The 18,680-nt window shown below is 40.0% G+C and overlaps 1 protein-coding gene across 2 annotated transcripts in view; it reads left to right on the top strand.

Annotated features, from left to right (window-relative positions):
- CNTNAP5 (contactin associated protein family member 5) overlaps positions 1-18,680 on the top strand; it is a 767,582-nt gene that overhangs the window by 708,869 nt on the left and 40,033 nt on the right. For both annotated transcript variants that reach the window (XM_044769171.2, XM_070507397.1), the window contains exon 20: positions 14,366-14,496. In XM_044769171.2, coding sequence (XP_044625106.1) covers positions 14,366-14,496 — 131 coding nt within the window. The remainder of the gene's footprint in view (positions 1-14,365; positions 14,497-18,680) is intronic.

The following is an 18,680-nucleotide window of genomic DNA, read 5'->3' as shown; positions in this document are numbered from 1 at the left end:
ATAACCACCTCTCATCTTCTGCTGTAAGAAAGAATTGTGGACTATTAACTGGCCTGATTTTACCAAAATGGAACCTGAACATGTGAGGGAAAGACTTTGTAACTGGGTTTTAAAAACCTGGTAGGTGACGTTAAGTGGCTTTAGAAGGAAAAACATGGCTTTATACTAACTCTGGCCCATAGAAATTTTCGTTAATCAACAATAAAGATGAGGGGAGAAGGAGTATAGAAAGCATGGGCTACAATTTTATGATCCTGAGTTAATTATGGGCTTTGAAGCACCTTAACGACTAAATCTCATCTTTGGGTAAAATAACTCATTTATTTTCCTATGGGAGGGATTTATCTAGATGAAATGTATGTAGGTAGGATGGACCTATTTGTTTCACACCTTGCTCTATTTTCAGTCCCTCACTCAGGGAAAGCAGTGGAAGAATTATATGGGCCATTTTTTGGTTTAGCACAGAATTCAACTGCAATTGAATTAGTATCTAGCAAATGTGATATTTTGGACACAGTTTTGTTTACAAAACAGTAAATAAATAAGAGCCACAGGTTCCTTTTTATATAAACCTGCTTTGCTCAGGAAATCATCTGTTCCGAAATTTCCCTTTCACTAAGCAGAAATCTGAACTTGAGATGAGGATTAGGTCTTTCAAAATTCTTTTAGGCTGCTGCGTACCTAGCAAATTGTACACATTCAATTGATATCAATTGGTAATGAGACCAGCTCTCCAGGCGGTTGTTTCAGTGCTCAACACCACACTTGCTTCTTTCCAATTCCCTGTTGTGTAAATTGAGCTCTTAAATATGGTGCTGCATTAATAGAGCTCTTTTCAGAATCATTTTAACAACAACAAAAATGATGACACAAAGGATCAAGCCCAAGCCACCTAGTGATGATGATGATGATGCATTCTTTATCTTTATTCCTTATGGAGTTCCTACAAATGTAGCTTCAGAGAGATTAAAGAATAACCAAAATGGTAGGTATAATATTAGTTAACATATATCAATGTTATAGTACTTAATATAGCTTCAGTCCTCACAATTTTGTCAAGTGCATATTATGATTATAGACATTTTGAACACATGGGAGGGGAGGCACAGAGAGTCCCTTTGATTTGCCTGTGGCCCCATTGGTGTCATGTAGAGGAACTGGGATCTGACTTAGGCAGACTGGCTATTCATAACTGCTACTCTGCCTTGCCTCTCAGGAAACATGTTGATAGGTACACCGCTTTAAGATTTGGATTGAGCCATCATGTCATGGAACTCTACAATGATTCTGTCATTGGAAGAGGTATGGGGCATCTTATGAAAGACATGGTTTTTATTTTGATACGTTATAACCAGTCTTTGAGGCTGAAGAGCTGCGACTAACCTGAAGGCAACATTTCTAACTTGATATAAAGTTATACATTATTATACATGGCTGACTGTGAATTTAATAGATTGCAGTCTACACAACTTCCCTGTAAGTGGCTCTTAGATCTCCATTTCCAGCTTCTACTTCTTCCCAAAATTCCAGTCCATACATTTCTTCTATTTGCCAAGCCCTAACTAATATCCCACATACAGTTCAGTGATTAAAACCTCTTTCTCCCCATTTTAAAGCTTCATTTTTCTTTCTGTATTGCTTGACTTATTGAAGCTACTAATTAATTCCTTCATTCATTAGATGACTATTTATTAAGTACTGTATGCCAGATATCTTTGATAAGTACTGAAGATACAGAGATGAGTAAAATAGACAGGATCTCTGTCCTCCTGAAGCTTGCATTCCATTGTAAAAGTTGCATATTAATAAAATAACCACACCAATAGAAATATAATTACAAACTGTGAAAAGTTTCATGTGATAAAATACAGGGCACTATGAGAGCTCATATCAAAAATGGGGAGAGCGGGACACGAAGGAACTTTCCTGAGGGAGAGACATTTGCGCTGAGATAAGAAGAGTAGTCACTGCTTCTGAATTAGCTGGGGTTGATTCAGTGGAGGGGATGGTGTGTGTGCAGAAGCTCTCTTAAGAGGCAGGATGGTGTGTGGAGGAGCTGAAGGATGGTCTAGCTGGCCAGAGAGAAGCAGGTGAGTGATGTGAGGGAGTTAGACAGTAAGCTGGGCTCAGGTTACCCCCAGACCTGGGATTCTGGGGTCATGGTTCTCTTTGCCTTGATACATCCAACCTACCACCAAATCCCCTTGTTTCTGCTGTCTGTTTCTCTCTTACAACTATCTTTTATCTTATCCAGTCTTTGCTAAACTGTTCCTAAAGGCCTTTAGATGGTTTGCCTGTCTCCCACTCATCACCACCCTAGGACATTCCCTTCACTGAGACCTGGGGTTTTTCTTTTTGATTTTTCTAAAGTATATCTTACAAAACTCTCCATTTAGAACCTTCACTGACTCCTCAACCACTTCTCACTTCCATCCCTGTCTCTGAGTACATCTTTCAGATGCAAATCAACATTCCCATTTTTAAAGCCAATGTTGGAATAAGAAAGAAAAAGGGATCCAGAAGGAACAACATCCTGGACAGGGTCCAAAACTTCTGAACAGGTGGGACTCCACCAGTAGAATCTGCAGGAGCCCCACACATCAGGAAAGATCTCCATCTCATTGTCTTTATGCCATTAAACCAGATCCTATGCTTGTGTCTTGATGACTTTGCATTGTAAAAAGTGCCTGAAGTTATTCATGAGCTAGTTATACTACCTGTTAATGATTTTAGAAAATGGTTAGGAAATCATTTCTAATTGACCATCATTTATATTTTTGTTTACAAAAGTGCTGAAAACAGCACTAATTGCTTTCAATCTCTGCACTTGGCAGGCTGTATGGGACTGACAGAGATCAGGAGAACACACAGACCCAGGAGTGCAGGCACTGTTCTGACCATGCTACAACTTTCACATGTTTAAACTTCTAAAAAGATCATCATTCTATGCTCAACCGACATTTCCTTGAATGTCACTTCTTCACCACTTCTGTTAAGTGTTGCACACAGAATTAGATGCTGAGGATAACTTTCAGACTGATTATCAAATGCAGTATAGCTCAGCTTGTTATACCAATGTACTTGTGCTGCAGGTCAAGCCACCACCCACCCTGTTGCCTGGGATGACATCATTAGAAAAACGTATCAAAGCTGTCATCTACAGCAGTACTTTTGAAATTCTCTTTATGAGTAGCATTCAGAGAAAGCGAAATAATGAGTTGAAAAAATCATGGGCTGATAGAGGCAATGGCTTCCTTAAAGAACAGTGTTATTTCACATCCCAAATTTTTATTAAGTATTGTCTTCTACTTATTGCATGCCTACCTTCCACCCAACCACAGACACACAATCCATCCTCTTCTCCTTCTCCCTGCCTTTGATACTCCATTTCCTCTTTTTTCCTCTTGTCCATGTGGCTAACTTTTATGTGTTCTTCACAATTCCAATTCAGGACTTATTACTCCCGGCAAGCTTTCCCTGATTTTCCAGTTTTCTTCCCTGTGCATATCCTTTTCCAGCATTTCTCTTCACTGTATTATAATAGTTTTCTTATTGTTCTGCATTGCTCACTAAGCTGTGCATCTCTTGGGAGAAAGGCTGTGTCTTTCTTCTCTAAGCCAGTGTTCATAACACCATTCCTGGCTCATCACAGATGTGGACCTTCTGCTGCTGCATGTTGATGATGGGCTTGCTCTGGCTCACGTCTGACTGGGAACCAAGGGAGATATAAGGAAATGAGGAGGAGCACCTTGCTAGAGAAAAGTAGCAGCTCTCAGTGGCATTTTTGCCAAGCAGGTATCAAATCACAAATCATGATGCAATATTTCTGTGAATTTACATTGTTTTATATTGTCAGTATCTGTGGTCATCAGAACTTTAAAGAATGTTCCAAAACACACACAGAACTAAGATTAGCTCCAAATCTTGGAAGGTTTTAAGAGCTATGATCAAAAGCATCTATATTCAAAAGCAATTGGATCATAAAAAGTGAACATAAAATTTACAAAGCTGCCTCATCTTGAATACTTTAAAGACTAATTACGACATTGAGTTCTAATGACTATTGCCTTCAAACCCCATAAATCATATACGAATAAGAGGAGAGAGTTTTTAAATGTAAGTGAACTCTAATTGGGTCTCAGATGAAAGGAAAACAGATCTTTAGTAGCTCAGTGAAATCTCTAAGCACATAAAGAATCAGCCGGCCTCTCCTGTGGAGTTTGTGGACTGTACCTTTTACGCATGCTGTTCAGACTGAATCCAGAGGACAAGCCTGAGCCAGAGGAACAAGGTTAGTTTCATTCTTACATATCAAGTGAAAAATAAAAAGTAAAGAAACTCCTCATTTCATAATTTAATGTATTTTTGTTGTTGTTATAAAAAGCCTCCCATTACATGATACAGCAATAGGGAAACCTGTCTGGACAGAGTGCCATGGAAGAGGGGCAGTTGGTCTGCATTTATTCCCAGTAATGGGACTCTTTTTCTATGCAAATGACTTTTGATTTAAAGATAAGACAGACTGTGGAATATTTTGTGCAAATGTAGGCAGAAGCACTGAAATAGAAGAAGATAATTGCTGCTTATTAAGGTGCTCAGACTAAGGCTAAATGAAGTAAACCAGAACTCATCACCGAATAGGCTGGAGGATTTGGTACCTGTTTATTACTTCCTCTGAGAGTTTTCAGGGTTGTTTTTGAATAAGAAATGAAGTGAGGCCTAGAAAACCATCATAGCTGAGTGGATCTGGGAATGCTCAACACATTGCAGTTACTGACTCATGAGAAATTCTCAAATAGCTGAGAATATTTTTTCTAGGGTAGCTGATTCTTTTCGGTTCTAATCTGTCCTCACCTTGCCCAAGATAGAAGCTAGGGAGAACAACCTTAATGTTTAACTTTGCCGTGAAAATTGACTTTATCTTCTATGGAGTTTGCAATTCTTTTAAGTATGAACTGTTTCTTTGCCAAGAAGATTAAAAACAGAAAATTTAGTTTTGTTTTAATTTAGAGACATCTCATTAAATTTTGCATTCAGTTGTACATGCAAGGATTTGAGGACACTCTGAACAACTGAGTTTGGCTTCAGAATGTCAACAAATTGTTTTTTAGTGTGTTCTCTGTGAAGTCTAAGTGGAATTATCATGAAGACATATGCCATCATCCAAAGGGCTTTTATTAAATGCTTTGTCCTTATATGGTGGCTGCTAAGGAAGGGATGCAAAGCATGACAGCTACCCTTCAGGGAAATGCACAGGCAGATTAGAGGGAAGGTCTGTGGGAAATGTCCAGTAAGGTTAGACCAACTAAATTTTCCCCATATACAAACTTAGCATAAAATAATTATGTGCATGTCATATTTTTGAGATCTAAAGATGAAATATAAGAAAAGCATTTAAGACACTCCTTAGAATAAAGTGGGCAACAAATAGGGCCAGCTCAGTGGCATAGCAGCTAAGTTTGCGCGCTCTGCTTTGGGGGCCCAGAGTTCACTGGTTCAGATCCCAGACGTGGACCTATGCACTGCTTGACAAGCCATGCTGTGGCAGGAGTCCCACATACAAAGTAGAGGAAGATGGGCACGGATGTTAGTCCAGGGCGAGTCTTCCTCAGCAAAAAGAGGAGGATTGGTGGCAGAGTTAGCTCAGGGCTAATCTTCCTCAAAAAAAAAGAAAAAGTGGGCAAGAAATGATATTTTGATGATACTGGTCATAATAATAACATAGCTAGCATTTATAGCTATAATAATGATAATTTAAGGATATTATCAATCTTAAATAAGTGTTTGCATTATATATATTTAAGAATGAGTGAGATAAAGGAAATATTTTTCATGTATTACTGAAACTACCTATTCACTATTCATTCCATAAAATAATCATTCAATAAATATTTATTGAGCCCCCATTATATGCTAGACATTTTTCTTGACACTGGGAATACTCCAGGGAAAGTACAGGTAAAGTTCTGTTATTATAGAGCTTACAATTAAATGGGGGATGAAAATCACCAAACAAGTTTTAAAAAGTACAAATTAAGAAATGAGCAGGTTGGTAATAAATACTATAAAAGCTAGTTATTTGAAAGACCAGGCCTTTCCAACAATGACCAGATTTGGCTGACCAAAATCCATAGCAAGAAATGTTTTCACATAGTGACTCAGGATGGGTTTTGATATCTAAAATAATATTTTCCCTAAATATGGTGGATCATATCCATATTTTCTATTCTAGACTTCTATTTTATTAAATCTCTGCCCTTATGGAACTTACATTTTAGTGGAGGAAGATATGCCTAAGTAATAAATATAACAAGAAGCAAAATGTTACAAGATGATAAGCTCTACCAAGGAAAAAAGGGCAGGACAAAGGGAATATGTATGCATGGGGTGGGATTCTTGCAGTTTTTAACATGATCATCAGAGACAAACACTTGAAACTAGTAATATTTGAATAAAGAACTGAAGGAGTTGGAAATGGGGTGGAGAAGCCATGTGAATATCCAGAGACAATCATTCCTGACAGAGAAAATAGGAAATGCAAAGTCCTGAGACAGATGTGTACTGGTTCTTGGAGAACTGGTAAGGAAAGCACTGTGGGTGGGCCCCGGAGAGAAGAGGCAATGTGGTAGGTGATAAGAAGAGAAATGTAATGAAGCCCTTAGGACCTTATAATCACAACAAAGATATTTCCTTCTACTCTGGGTAAGATGGGAACCCATTGAAGGGCTTTAAGCAGAGGAGTGATTGATCTAATTTATACTTCGACAGAATTGCTCCAGATGTTCTGAGCAGAGTATTCTATAAGGAGTTAAGGGTGGAAAAAGAGTTTTTATGAAACTATTAAAATAGCCTGGATGAGAAATCTTGGTTGATTGGATGGGGGTGGTAATAATGGAATTGGTTGGAAGTGGAAGAAGTGGTTGGACCAAGGACATATTTTGAAAGGGTTGGGTCATAAAACTGTGTCATACCCTATCAGACATAGGGTATGAGAGAAAGAGAGACATGAGAGATGATTCCAAGACTTTTTGTCTGAGCACCCGGAAGTAGAGGATTGCCACTGCTTGAGATGGAAAAAGTCATAAAAGGAATAGGTTTAGAAGAGATGATGCATTGAATCTTGGGCATATTAAGTTTGAGGTGCCTATTGGGTATCCAAGTAGAGATGTTGAGAAGGTAATTGAATAGAGGAGTCTGGAGTTGCGGGGAGAAAACCAGGCTGGAGATATAAATTTAGAAATTTGGGGGCCGGCCCCATGGCTGAGTGGTTAAGTTCATGGGCTCTGCTTCAGTGGCCCAGGGTTTCACTGGTTCAGATCCCGGGGGCGGACATGGCACCGTTCATCAGGCCACGTTGGGGCGGCGTTCCACATGCCGCAACTGGAAGGACCCAAAACTAAAAATATACAGCTATGTGCTGGGAGGATTTGGGGATAAAAAAGCAGAAAAATAAAAAAAGAAGATTGGCAACAGTTGTCAGCTCAGGTGTCAATCTTTAAAAAAAAAAGAAATTGGTCTGAATTTAGATAGTATGCTGGGTTCAGCAGTGTCCCCCGAAAATTTGTGTCCACTCAGAACCTCAGAATGTGGCCTTATTTGGAAATACGGCCATACTAGATGTAACTAGTTAAGACAAAATCATGCCACGATTAGAGTGGACCCTAAATCCAATCACTGGTGTCCTTATAAGAAGAGGGAGAGATGGATACAGAGATTCAGACACACATAGAGACATGCAGAGGGAAGAAGTCCATGTGACATGAAAGTAGAGGCAGGGATCAAAATCATGCAGCTACAAACCAAGGAACACCAAGGGTTGCCAGGAGATATAAGAAACTAGTAAGAGACAAGAAAATATTTTCCCTTAAGCATTTAGAGGAAATATAGACATGCTTGTCCTTTGATTTCAAACTTCTAGCCTCCAGAATTGTGTGTTATAGCCTCCAGAACTATGTGTTACAGCAGCCCTAGGAAATCAAAGAGATAGTATGTAGAAACATAGCACAGTATGAGACTGTTAAGGTAGTGAGTGTTGATAGAGAGAAGTCCCCAGACTGAACCCTTGGACTTGAGAATTAAGAGGTCAGGAATAAATAGAGGAATCAGCAATGGAGAGGCAGAAGAAGTGGCCGGTGAAGTAAGAAGATAAACAGGAGAGACCAATGTTCTCAAAACCAAGTGAAGAGTTTTGTAAAAGATAGTGATTATATAGAATGTAGATGAGAGTAAAATGGGGATTGTGAATGGAAAATTGGATTTAGCAACATGAAGGTCAGTGATCACCTAGGCAATAGAAGTTTTGGTGAAGACCCTGGAGTGAAATGTTACTGAAGGAGTTTAAGAGCAAATAGAAAAGAGGAGTTGGAGACAGGAAGTATGGATAATACCTCAAGAGCTTTATCGTAGACCAGAAGAGATCAAGAAATATGGCAATAGCTAAGGTTAAGAAAGTCAAAGATGTTTCATTTTTTCCATCAAGATAGGAAAAATGCTAATGGAATGATGTAGTAGAGAGGATGAGATAAATTTGAAGGTAGAGAGTATTATTTGAGTGATATCTCCAAAGAAGTGAGAAGAATGAAAAGTAATGCTTAAGTTGACAAAAGATAAGAGCATGGACAGTCCATCTAAGTTAATAGAAAGGAAGACAAAGCATATGGGTTCAGAAGTTGATAGGTTATTAAATATGGTGGCAGGATTTGTGGAAATTCTTTTCTCATTGGTTCAGTTTTCTTAAAGAAGCAGGAGGCAAGGTCATTAGCTTAGACTAAGGAAGAAGTTAGAGCTGGGGATCTGAGGAAAGAAGAGAAGCCATTAAATATTTATCAGAGCCAGTGACAGAGCCAGGTGAATGGACTTAGGAAATATTTAGAAAATACAATGAGATTGAGAGGACACAAGAAAGGCCCATTTGAAGTTGGTTGTGATTAAGTTAAAGTTGCTTAAGAGCAGTTCTTATTCTTCTGCCAGCGAAACTGTGCAGAGGCAGAATAAGTGAAGGTTGGGTTTTAGCAGTATGGTTCTGCCAACCAAATATCTTCAGTCAATGAAGTATGAACGGGCCAAGGAAATTGAGGCTGCATATGTAAGGATGGTCATAGTGATGGACCAGGCGATTTGAGCTGGGTAAGGAGGTAAGAGAGAACAAGAAGGGGTTGAGGAACACTGAGTAGTTGGTGAGAATAATCCTTATACTAAGGATTATGAGAATCCAGGTATTAGAGGAAGGGATCCAGAAAGGGAGGAGGTTGAGGTTGGAGAATAGAATGCTTAGAATTGAAATTATGGAGAGGCAGCAATTGGTAATAACAAATACTGAATTCTGTTACTAATTCCATGAGGTACTTATCAATCATGACTAATAATTTGGAAAACATTGTTAGATGGAGGTACTGAGGTAGATGTGCATGGAAATGGAAGGCATTGCTTCATGATCACACCTGATCCATGAATGAGGAGGGGCCTTCTGGCAAAGATCTGTAAGAGGAGCCTTCCAGGTGGTGATAAAAGCAGGTGGAAAGACTCTAGAGCAGGAGGGAACCCAGCACACCAGAGGGTCAGGAGGTGGGTTTATACTAGATGGAAATTAGTCATTGAGGGCAAGTGTGAAATGAAATGAGATCAAAGAGGTACAGGGGAAGATCATATAGGGTCTTAGAGCCACGGAAAGAATTTGAATTTTATTCTAAGTGTACTGGGGAGCCGTTAAAGCATTTTAAGCAATGGCATCAAATTTACACTTTAAAAAGGTTGACTGCTGTATAGAGAATGGTTGGGATAGGGGAAAGAAGAGATAAGACTGGAACCTGGGAGATGAGCTCAGATGTGTTGCAATCGTCCAGGTGAGAGATGTTGATGGATTGAATGAGGGTGTGGTGGTTAAGCTGGAAAGAGGTACAGAGATGCAGAATTTACTTTGGAGCGACCAGAGGGCTGCTGATGACTTGGATGTGTGGGAGGTGTGTAGGGGTGCTGGTGAAGGAAATGAACACAATAAGGATGACTCCTAGAGTTTTTACCTAAGCAACCAGTGGATGAGTCATACCACTAAGTGAGGCAATATAGATAGAAAGGCTGGTAAGGATGGTCTAATTAGTAGAAACTAAAGGGCACATAGGAAGCTGTGTAAGTCTGGAACTGAAACAGACTGATAGGGAATGGACAGGAATCAACATGTAGAAGAGTTCCTTCTTTCACAGTGAAATGATTAAGCAAAAAACTGACAGTGCTCTTTTTATGGAAATATGAGCATGGATTCCTGTTCCACAGTGGTGGTCCAGTGCCATCGTGGGTTTTCCATTTGATGTTTGTGAGAGCTGGTAGTGCTTCATGTCTTCCCCTTTAGGTCTGACATGCACACTGGATTTCCAGGCTAATTTTATTAAAATATCACTTTGTATAGAGCACCCCAGTCACACATATGTTTAAAGCCCTTTTTGGGATCCCTTTATGCAAGAACAAGTCCACATTTTTGTCATTCTAGTCCAAGCCTTCTCCATGTGACCTCTCTCTTTACTACTCTCTTCCAAGTTCACATGGAGGTTTCAGGGTCTTAGTTTTTTGATCTTCTAAAATGAGGGGGTTGGGGCCGGCCCAGTGGCACAGCAGTTCAGTGCACACATTCTGCTTCAGTGTCCGGGGTTTGCTGGTTCAGATCCCGGGTGCAGACATGGCACAGCTTGGCAAACCATGCTGTGGTAGGCATCCCACATATAAAGTGGAGGAAGACGGGCACAGATGTTAGCTCAGGGCCGGTCTTCCTCAGCAAAAAGAGGAGGATTGGCAACAGATGTTAGCTCAGGGATAATCTTCCTCAAAAAAAAAAAAAATGAGATTGGTTGGTTGAAGGCTAAGATTCTCATCAGCTCTACTATCCTACAGTTCTACTGACTCAAGCATGGTAAAATTTAACCACATTGCTCTACTTATATCTCTAAAGCTATGTAAGTATAATGCTTTTTTGTTTTTTGCCTAGCTAAGGTCTACCTTCCTTCAATAAACCTCTTTCTCTGAAATACTCTTTCTAATTGCTTCAACTCTTGTAACTGCTTATTATTTTGAATTCACAGAACATGTATTCCGTATTGTCTAACAAATCATCCATGTTTCTCTTCTTCAAACCCCCCACTTCTCTATCCATCCACTCATCCATCTACCTGACTACACGTCTCTTTGGAAGCAGCCTGGGGTAGTGGAAGGAACATAAAGTTCTGCATGCCTGGGTTTGAGTCCCATTTCATTATGAATATTATTATTATTTCTTGTTACTTGTGGAGCTTTTTACCTCTCTGAAATTCTATTTTCTAATCTGAGGATTTGATGAAAAAATACCTTTAGTGCCAGGTTAAAAGATTAATACATGGTGGGCATATAATATCAGGTAAGTATGACCTTGCTTTTGCCTCCTCCAACTAGATTATACACTCCTTAAAGATGGAACTATAACAATATAACCATTTATTTATTTAGGGTCTGACACACAGTAGGCATTGAATAATTGTTAGTTTATAATTTTGGTGAAGTGGTAATAAAATTCTCCAGAGTGACTATTTTATTCAACAAATGTCTTCTGGACACTTAAGATAACAGGCCCTCTGTTATTCTCTGTAGACACAAAACTGAATAAGCCACTATTCCTCCTATGGGAGCTTAAATTCAAGGAGAAAGACAAAAGAATCATGATAAATTGAGATTGTTACTAAAAGTGAGTACAGTAACAATATAGTAAAAGGAAAGATTATATCAGTCTTAGGGGCAAGTAGAGACCGGGGTCACATGAGCTGGATCTTAATGAAGGAGGAGGAAATTGCCAGGCAGATAAAAAGGCAGAAGGGTGTTTCCAGCAGAGGGAAAAAATGCACAAATGCAAGGAGGTGCATTATTTGGGGGAATACTGAGTGTTCTGGTGTGATTAAGATATAAAAAACATGTATGTGATAAAGTTGGAAAAGTAAGAAAAGGGAAAAGGTCCTTGAATGTCAGGCTAAGAAGTTGGGATGTATTGTGTAAAATTAGGGAGCCTTCGAATTTCTTAAGCACTAGTGTCACATGTCCAAGTTTGTGTTAAAATACTCCACTAATGGCAGTGTGGAAGACCGATTAGAGTAGGAAGACTGGAAAAGTGGGAAAAGTTAAAACGAAACAAAATGATGTTCTTGAACAACTGAGGCCCAACTCAAGATGCTGGACTAGATATTATTTGGACTTTTCAGTTCTGAGTTTCTAGTCCGTAATTTTCACATTCTCATTGATTATACCTGTTGTTTAATTCCAAAAATAATGAGGTGGATTTTGCCTGAAGACCTAAAAAAAAATGAGGCTAGATACAACTAGAGTGCTTCAACATTAACAAGATCTGTTAGAATTTTACAGGTACGCTCTGAAAACAAAAGTTCATTCCATTATAGATATGTTTATTCAGAAAGAATATTTGGAAAAAAGGGCCTATGTGGGGCTCAAATCAATTTCATTTCTAGTTCCCACATTGTGAACATCTTATCAGTCCATATGCACATACACAAAGATGTATGCTCTTTATACAGTAGCAATATTAATATATAGTAACAGAAAAAAATGATACCAAATAGGAGAGAATACATTATAATGCCTTAGATAAATCGTAGTGAACTCCTAGGCAGGATGATCCATTTCTTCATATTAGGTTTGTAGACAGCACCTTCCCTCAGTCAGTTCACTGTCTATGGGACCATAAACTTGCTATGTTTACCGTTATGTGAAACACTAATGGAAGGGAAGCTGGAGATAGGAAACTCTAGAGGGGAAATGGAAGCATTCAGATGAAGCATAAAGAAGGCAGTAAAAGAGGGCCTAAGGGCGGGGAAGAGTTCTGGGGCCTAGGGTTCTGCAGAGACAAGCAGACACAGCAATGCCCTCCAAGAAGCTGATGGAAATCTGCTGAGTCACCAGAGTACACACTGGAAGGAGAGAAATACCTCTTAGCTCACTGACCAAACAGCTGAAGAAGATGCTGGGGGACAAGGTGATTCCTGAGCATCTGACCCTGACCCCACACTCTTCTCCATCTCACCCCAGTGCCTCGTAGAAGACTGGAAGTTAGCCATTACTGGTGTCAAACTTATTTTGAAAAGTCATGGATTGAGTTTTCTCCTATGAGTTATGTGAAAATGAGTTAGCGAGAGGTTTCAGGCTATCATATTGGGTTACTTTGGGAGGCAATGATGGCGTCAAAACTCCTAAGAAGGTGAGATCAATATTTGTATGGCTCTAGAAGAACTAGCTGAGATGTTTTAGACATAAACTGGGATGTTGGGGAAGCTTCAGAATACTTTAACAGACAGAATTCCTGTTGAGATTATTGACATGTAAGATGGATGGTTGTGAGGCAGGTGTTAGTAAAGATGTGTAAAATAGAAGTGATTTCTAAAATGGACAGTCACGTACAGAATATGTATGTGGAACGTATGTGTATATGAATCACCCAAATAGTGGGATGATAAGAGGGTCCAAATGCCCTCCAGGAATGTGGTATTTATCACATGCCTGACACATAATTATCACACGATGGTTTAGTTTATTGGGTTGAATTAAATATTAAAACACCCAGATTCTTAGAATTAGAAGGTGGCTGGAAGAGCGTGTCTCCCAATAGTGCATGAGATCGGCCTTTCCTACCCCTGGCAGCCCGGGGTCCCCTTGCCCCATGTCTGCACATCCATAGCACCACCCTTGCACAACTCCTCTCGGCACCAAATACTTCTGGGGAGCTATTATTCATTCTTTAAGTGATAAAATAACCAAAACAATCACATTTGGAAATCTTTAATGGCCAGAACCAAGAGGAGAGAAGGAATCAGAAGAACTGAGATTAGCTGGAGAGAGCTTCTTCTATTGGCTGACTGTTGGGGAATGACCTTATAGCCTCAAACTACTTTCTTCTACCCTTCCTGCCTTAGATTATTTTACAATCTTATTTCACATTACATATTCTGGAATCTCATCAAGACGATTAGGAAGAAAGGGAATTATAGGAAGTGGTAGAAATTGAAGAAAGTGTAAAAGGACTTAGTTCTACCTTGCATTTCACAATCCAAGTACAAAATAAACTTATGGATGTTTTATTTTCCAAATTGGTATTTTGGCTTCTGCTAAGACACACGCACATGTGCATGTGCGCACACACTAATTTTGCAGTTATACTCAGGATTCTCTACATGGACCCAGATGCTATAGTAAAAGCATCTGTAATATCTTTGAAAAATTTGAATGTTGAAAGGATTGAGACATAGATCCCTAGAAAACAGTAATGATCAATTAAAAGTAAGATCATAGTTTTGCATATTTGGGTCCTATTTTTAATTCTAATTTCTAATATTTTTCTTTCAAGGAAGCTTACAAGTTCGTTATCAGCTGAGCAAGGGAGAAATCCATGTATTCACCATTGATGTAGAGAACTTTGCCAACAGAAGGATGCACCGCTTGAAGATTAACCGAGAGGGAAGAGAGCTTACCATTCAGGTAACTTACTTCCCTTCCATTCATTAAGTCAAATGTGCCTTGGCTGCGCAATAGAACTTTTCTGAGCTTCCCACCTGAGCCAAGTGTGGAGCCAAATTCTAGAAACAGATATGAGCCACACTTGGCCCCAGCCTTGGAAGTATTAGAAGAGTGGTTCTCAGTGTGTGCTCCCCACTTGCAGCTAGCATCAGCATAACCTGGGACCTTATTAGATATGCAAAGTCTAGGGCCGCACATCAGACCTACTTAATCAGAAACTTTTTTGTGGGGAGGTAGAGGTGATTCTGATGCCTGCTCAAATTTGATAACCCCTGAACTGTAGTATAATGAGGAAGACACACAGGTGTAGAAGATATCACAAGGGACTGTCAAGGGCTAGGGTAGAAGTATGCATAGGCGATATGGGAGCATGGAGGACACTGATCTCATCTGGGCATCAGTACATACTTTCCAGAGGAAGTTAGGCATAAACTCAGTCGCGAAGTTGAGTAGGAGTTGGCTAAATGCAGAAGAGAGAGGAAAGAGCTCAGGCAGAGAGCCCCAAGTGAACATAAGCAAAGCTGTCTGAAAAAGCATAGTGAATGGCAGGCACTCCACAAAATCCGGTGGTCTTGATATAAGGAGCAGCAGCAGGCAATGGCAGATCACAATAAAGAATTGGGACAGTCCAGATGATCCCCTTTAGAATCATGACCTCAAGTGAGCCCTTACATCTGCTCAGCAAACACCTTGAATTTTTTTTTAATTCATCCACTCTCTTGATCTCCTAGATGACAATTTTAAACTTCTTCCTCCCTCCTTATACCGCCAACAATTGCAACCTCATCTTTGCTCTTGGCAGACGAAATTGTTTTCTTTTTTCTTGTGAAAAGTATAGCATTCAGGAGAGAATATCCACATACTCTCACCACCACATTTACCCACCTACCTGCATCTGTGTCTGTGCACTCTCTCTCCCGCCTGTTGCTGAATGTGAACAATTAGTGGTTCTAGTTCATGCCTGACCCCACCAGGTATAGGCCAGATCTCATACCCTACACAAGAACATTCCTCCAGTATTATCATCTTACCTTCCCTTTCGACATTTTTCCAGCTCTGTTAGATGGCTTCCCAAAGCATAAAGCATGCAAATATTACAAACATTAAAACAACAACAACAAGAAAAAACTCTCTGGGTTAGGAAAGGAAACCTCTGTCTTATCTGACTTCATATATTGCCCCATTTTCCCTTTCAATTTACTGCCCAAATCTTTGGAAATGTTGTTTATAAACTTGATCTCCAAATTTGCCCTTCCTTTTTTTTTTTTTTTTTTTTTTTTTGGAGGAAGACTAGCCCTGAGCTAACTACTGCCAGTCCTCCTTTTTTGCTGAGGAAGCCTGGCCCTGAGCTAACATCATGCCCATCTTCCTCTACTTTATATGTGGGACGCCTACCACAGCATGGCGTGCCAAGTGGTACCATGTCCGCACCCAGGATCTAAACCTGAGAACCCCGGGCCACGGAGAACGTGCAAACTTAACCGCTTCGCCACGGGGCCGGCCCCAGCCCTTCCTTTCTTTTAAACCCACGCTAATGAAGGTTTTGTCCCTGTGCTTGCTGCAGCAAAATTATACTTCTCAAGACACCAATGTCCTTATCTTGCAGAATCTGATAGTCTTTTCCTTATTTGTCTTCTCATTGTCATCGTTTGACACAGTGGTTGCTCTCTGCTCTTGAAACATATGCTTGTTTGGCTTGCTAGACACCGCTTTCACCTATTGTTCCTTCTGCATCTGTTAGTTGCTCATTCTTGTCTCTTTTGTTTGTCCCCCCCTCATCTTCCAAACTCTGACCATTGGAACATCCCAGGACTCCATCTTCAGATTCCTTTTCTTTTGTACCTATGCTCATTCCATGACTAATCTCAGTCTCACACCTTTAAATGCCGTACGTATGCTGATGAATCAATCTAAAATGTTTGTCTAACTGCATTCCCTTCTCTGAATTCCAGACATATCAACTGCCTGCTCCACATATCTATTATGCCATTTTGGATGTCTATCAGTTATCTTGAATAAAACATATTTACACCTGAGTTACTGAGAATCTTCCCCCGACACTCCCCACCTCCATAATCTTCCATATCTCAGTTAATGGCAGCTCCATTCTTGCAGTTTGTCAATATTAAAATTGTGCTGTTATCTCTGATACCTCTCTTTCTCTCCCATGCAACATTCTGATGATGAACCGATTCAACTCTGTCTCAAGCCAAGTTCATCCTTTCTTGAATTATTACAGTTTACAACTGCCTCTTAATTGACATGTCCCTGCTGCTCTTTTTGTTGCCTTGTGACCTACTCTCAACACAGCAGCCGGAGTGCTCCTGCTAAAACGTTAAATTGTGGTAGTCTTCTGTCCAAAGCTCTTCAATGGTTTCCTTTCCCACACGCAGTAAAAGCCAAAGACCTTGCAGTTGTTTAAGAGGATCTCCATGATCCGATACCCTCTGCTTCCTTCCTGCTGTTACTTCTCTGATCTCATCTATTACTATTCCCTCTGTAACTCCACTCATGCCACTCTGGCCTCCTTGCTATTTCCAGAGCCCTTGAACTCACTTGAATTTGCTTTGCCTAGAATGCTTTTGTCCATTCATCTGTATGCCTGGTTGAACTTGTACTTCCTTCAGAACTTCACTCAGAATGTGATTTTCAATGAGGCCATCACTTTTCTAATACAGTAAACTAGCTCTTTGACTTCAACTCGACAGCACTTAAACACTGTCTAACATTTGATACAATTTATTTGTTTGTCTCATTTGTTATCTCGTTTCCCTCCTCTAGAATGTAAGCTTCAGAATGACAGGGATTTTTGTCTGTTTTCATTACTATGAAACCCCCTACTTTTTCAAGCAGTGCCTAACGTACAGCAGGCACTCAATACTTGTGAACTACATGAATGAATTCCACAGCACTTAATGTACTATGTGGATAATATTAGATTGGCCCTGAGGACAGATGAAGGGAAACCCTTGGGTTTTAGGCAGGGGAAGTAGTATGGGTATATTATCATTTTCAGAGGTTCACTGTGATCACTGCAGGGAAATACAAATTTGGGAGTGATGACAGAGACCAGTCAAGAAGAGATGGTGAGAGCCTCAACTAGTGCAGTGGGGGAGCCGTGGACAGGAGGCTTTGAGAAATATCTTAGAAGTAACATCAGTAGCATTGGATGATCTTTTGGACATGGGCTATAAGAGAAGTCAAGATCGGCTGTTACTTTTCTTGATTGGGTGAAAGTTCAAGAAATAATTGTTAAATCTATAGTGCAAATAATAATCAGTGAGTCATTAGAATTTAATAGGCTTATCTCTAAAATTTAATTTTGAAATAAGGAGGGGAAATCTTTGGAGCAAGTTTGGGTTGGAGACAGATTGAAAGGGATGGGAATGATGACTTCTTGTTTGAATATGTTTTGACTGGGGTACCAATGGGACATCTGGGATGCATGCAGGTGGCACTTATATATTTGACTCATTTTTACTCAGTCTTTATACTTCCTGTCTTCTTTTCCACAAATGAAAGACACAGACAGGGCAGTGAGAGAACAATAAGAGGTATTTCCTTTTCTTCTTCAACTAAAGGATTTCCACCAATCAATTAATAGTCAATGATAAGCAGCTAGTGGTTGAGAACATACTATTTCCAAAGCACTGAAGGGAGCAGAAAGACTTGGACGCAGAGACTTTGTTTTTTTTTTGTTTTTATTAAGGTTATAAAAGTTAACATCCTTGTGAAATTACAATTGTACATTATTATTAGTCATGTTGTAGGTACACCACTTGACCCCTAGTGCCCTCCCCTCACCCCCCTTTCCCCTGGCAACCACCGATCAGTACAGAGACTTTGTTTTTTAACGTTAAATCAGTTTGTTGACACAGTAACACAACACGCATGCCTCCCTGACACTTCCAACCACTCTTGACCTCTCTAGATCTCTTCTCCTTCCTCCCCACTTTGAACGACTTGTTCAGTGAAAACAGAAAAGAGTAGGCTCCTACTACATGCCCAGCCCCACTCCTAGGCCCTATGGTGCACAGTCTCAGGCATCACTCAGAATCTGTTGGAGAGAGCGCAGGCAGTTATCTCTATGCTCAGGCAGCCAGAGGCATTCAGTACCGAGTGACAGATCCCTCACAACCCCCAGG

Source organism: Equus asinus, chromosome 4 (assembly GCF_041296235.1).
Source record: "Equus asinus isolate D_3611 breed Donkey chromosome 4, EquAss-T2T_v2, whole genome shotgun sequence".
NCBI lineage: Eukaryota > Metazoa > Chordata > Mammalia > Perissodactyla > Equidae > Equus > Equus asinus.
Note: the sequence above shows the minus strand (reverse complement) of the source record. Positions and strands in the feature narration are given on the sequence as shown.